This window comes from Solanum stenotomum, chromosome 5, assembly GCF_019186545.1.
Source record: "Solanum stenotomum isolate F172 chromosome 5, ASM1918654v1, whole genome shotgun sequence".
NCBI lineage: Eukaryota > Viridiplantae > Streptophyta > Magnoliopsida > Solanales > Solanaceae > Solanum > Solanum stenotomum.
In genome coordinates this window covers 62,676,033-62,678,346 of record NC_064286.1, presented here as the reverse complement: position 1 = coordinate 62,678,346, position 2,314 = coordinate 62,676,033, and the positions used below count along the sequence as shown (strand labels likewise).

Sequence of the window (2,314 nt, the reverse complement as noted above, 5' to 3'; positions counted from 1 at the left end):
TACAGCTTATAGTTTATATTATTGTGATGAATGAGACAAAATCTTTATGCCCACAGTGTAGTGTTAAGCAGACAACCTGTGTGTACTGGTGATGTAAAAAGGGAGATAGAACTCCACTCTTTATGTATATAAAATTCAAAATTCCTTTGCTGACCCAATGTAAGCCTTGAGAGGATGAATTTATCTTTTGTGATGATATGCTGGTATTCCATTATAAACTTATGTTTTCCACTTACTCTTTTTCTCTTTTTAGCCACATTGGCATCCTATATAAGGAGGGTAACTCTATTAGTTTGTGGCAACCATAAATATTCAGTAATGGCTTCTCAATTAACCATGCAAGAAGAGGAATTGCGAAGAGGACAATGGCTCGAAGAGGAAGATGAGAGACTGTCTATGATGGTAGGTGTCTTTGGTGAACGTCGTTGGGATGCCTTAGCAAAAACTTCAGGTATAATTTAGTTATACACTAGATGTTTTTTGATATTTTTTCGCATATATAGTTCAAGTCGAAGCAATGAAAGTTGAAACATCCATTAGATAATCATATCATATAACTCTGTTTAAATATGCTACCATACAGGGCTGAAGAGGAGCGGAAAAAGCTGCAGATTGAGATGGCTGAACTACCTCCGCCCAAATCTAAAGCACGGTCATATTACTGCAGATGAAGAACGTTTGATAATCCGTCTTCAGAAACAGTTTGGAAACAAGTAGGCTTAATTTTCTTCTTCGTAAGAAACTTTTAAGGATATATGAAATTCTGCCTACTCTAATACCACGTTGAATTGTGATACAGAATTACATCTTCAGCATTTCCAGGATAAGATTTTTCTGCTTGGCTTATTAGTACTAAAAGTTTTATCGACGTTACAGGTGGTCAAAGATTGCTAAACAATTGCCTGGAAGAACTGATAACGAAATCAAGAACTACTGGAGAAGTCATTTACGAAAGAAAACACTAATTTATAAACAAGGTCTACTAGAAAATACTCTGCTTGTTGATATTGTGTCTGTTCCCTAAGTGTGCCCTCTCTCACATATGATTCTTTTTTTTCCATTTGACAGAATCCTCTGGGAATAGCACAAGTAATTCAGAACAAAGATCATCGATTTTGAAACGCGATACTGTCCTAAATTCATCATCCAACAGTGAAGACACTTATTCTGAAAAAGGTGATTGTTCCTCTGCTGATTTTTTCGCGTACTCTTCGAATGAAGTAACATTATTGGATTGGATTCCAAGTTGGTCATATGAACAAAGCAGGATGGAACATCATATGTACTTTTGTAGCTCAAACCTATGTTCTTGTTATCCTCCATAGACAATACTATTACTACAAGGAATGCAAAGAATCTTGATATCTGTATAGACAGGTTGAATAGTACATATTACTGTCTCCAACTTTTGCTTCGAGTTTATGTTATATGCATTGATAATCGAGTAACTTTGTATGTTGATGATTTTCCCTAAGGGACCAATGAGCCAAAGTTTATATGTATATCACTCGGATTTTCTTGATTCATGGTGTTAGTGCCCTTTAGAAGACTAAAGGAACGGGGGAATGACTACCTGTAATAAAGTTTAGGCTAATATTTGCCCGGAGGGATATTTTAACATGGTATAGGCCAGACCCATCCCAATTCATACTTTATCGATTACCGATGTTGGTGCTCACACACCAGATGTCCAATATGTTGAGTGTCTCACATTGGCAATGGGGCAATGTTCGAAATCATGTCAAGGTTGTCCTCTCATTACTCTTGCCACGACAAAGTCAAATATCTTAGCCTGATATAATTATTAGAAAATATATTAAGAATCTACTATAACAAATTAAATTGCACTAATAACATAAAAACGCTTTATAATATCGATGTATATAACTCGAATCTTTTTAACTTTACTTGTTTGTCATTAAATTAATCCATAGAGAATTTTAGACAATTTATTTACTTTTTTCTCTTTATTTTAGTATAATTTATGTACTTCAACGATTTCATCGTTTTAATGGATGGTTTGCACAAACAAATACTCCACTATCTTTAAAGTAATGTAAAAAAATAGCGTTACGGATATATGTACTTTAAAGAAGATTTAATTGTAATTTAGATTTTATTTTTTTTAAATCTCATGTCAGTCAAATATCATCATATAGGACAGAGAAAATAATTATTTACTCTAAAAGTTCTCTGTCTTCATACAAGGCAATTTGGCCGTCTTTCCCACCAACATTACAAACTATATATTAAATAAATATATTATTCTATTATTTAAGTGCCCATTTTACTGATTTGCAAATCTCATCCTTGT

At 33.7% G+C, this 2,314-nt stretch overlaps 1 protein-coding gene across 1 annotated transcript; it reads left to right on the top strand.

Annotated features, from left to right (window-relative positions):
- LOC125864820 (MYB-like transcription factor EOBII) lies at positions 1–1,417 on the top strand. Its single transcript, XM_049544903.1, has 4 exons — positions 1–451; positions 584–713; positions 877–977; positions 1,069–1,417. The coding sequence occupies exons 1-4, from the start codon at positions 175–177 to the stop codon at positions 1,323–1,325; spliced, it is 765 nt and encodes a 254-aa protein (XP_049400860.1). The 5' UTR covers positions 1–174; the 3' UTR covers positions 1,326–1,417.
- Positions 1,418–2,314: the final 897 nt, after the last annotated feature.

Bases quoted from the DNA above. Each gene is read 5' to 3' on its own strand.
- LOC125864820 (XM_049544903.1), top strand. From the start codon at position 175: ATGAATTTATCTTTTGTGATGATATGCTGGTATTCCATTATAAACTTA. The intron at 452-583 runs GTATAATTTAGT...GCTACCATACAG, and splicing joins TGCCTTAGCAAAAACTTCAG to GGCTGAAGAGGAGCGGAAAA. The intron at 714-876 runs GTAGGCTTAATT...TCGACGTTACAG, and splicing joins CAGAAACAGTTTGGAAACAA to GTGGTCAAAGATTGCTAAAC.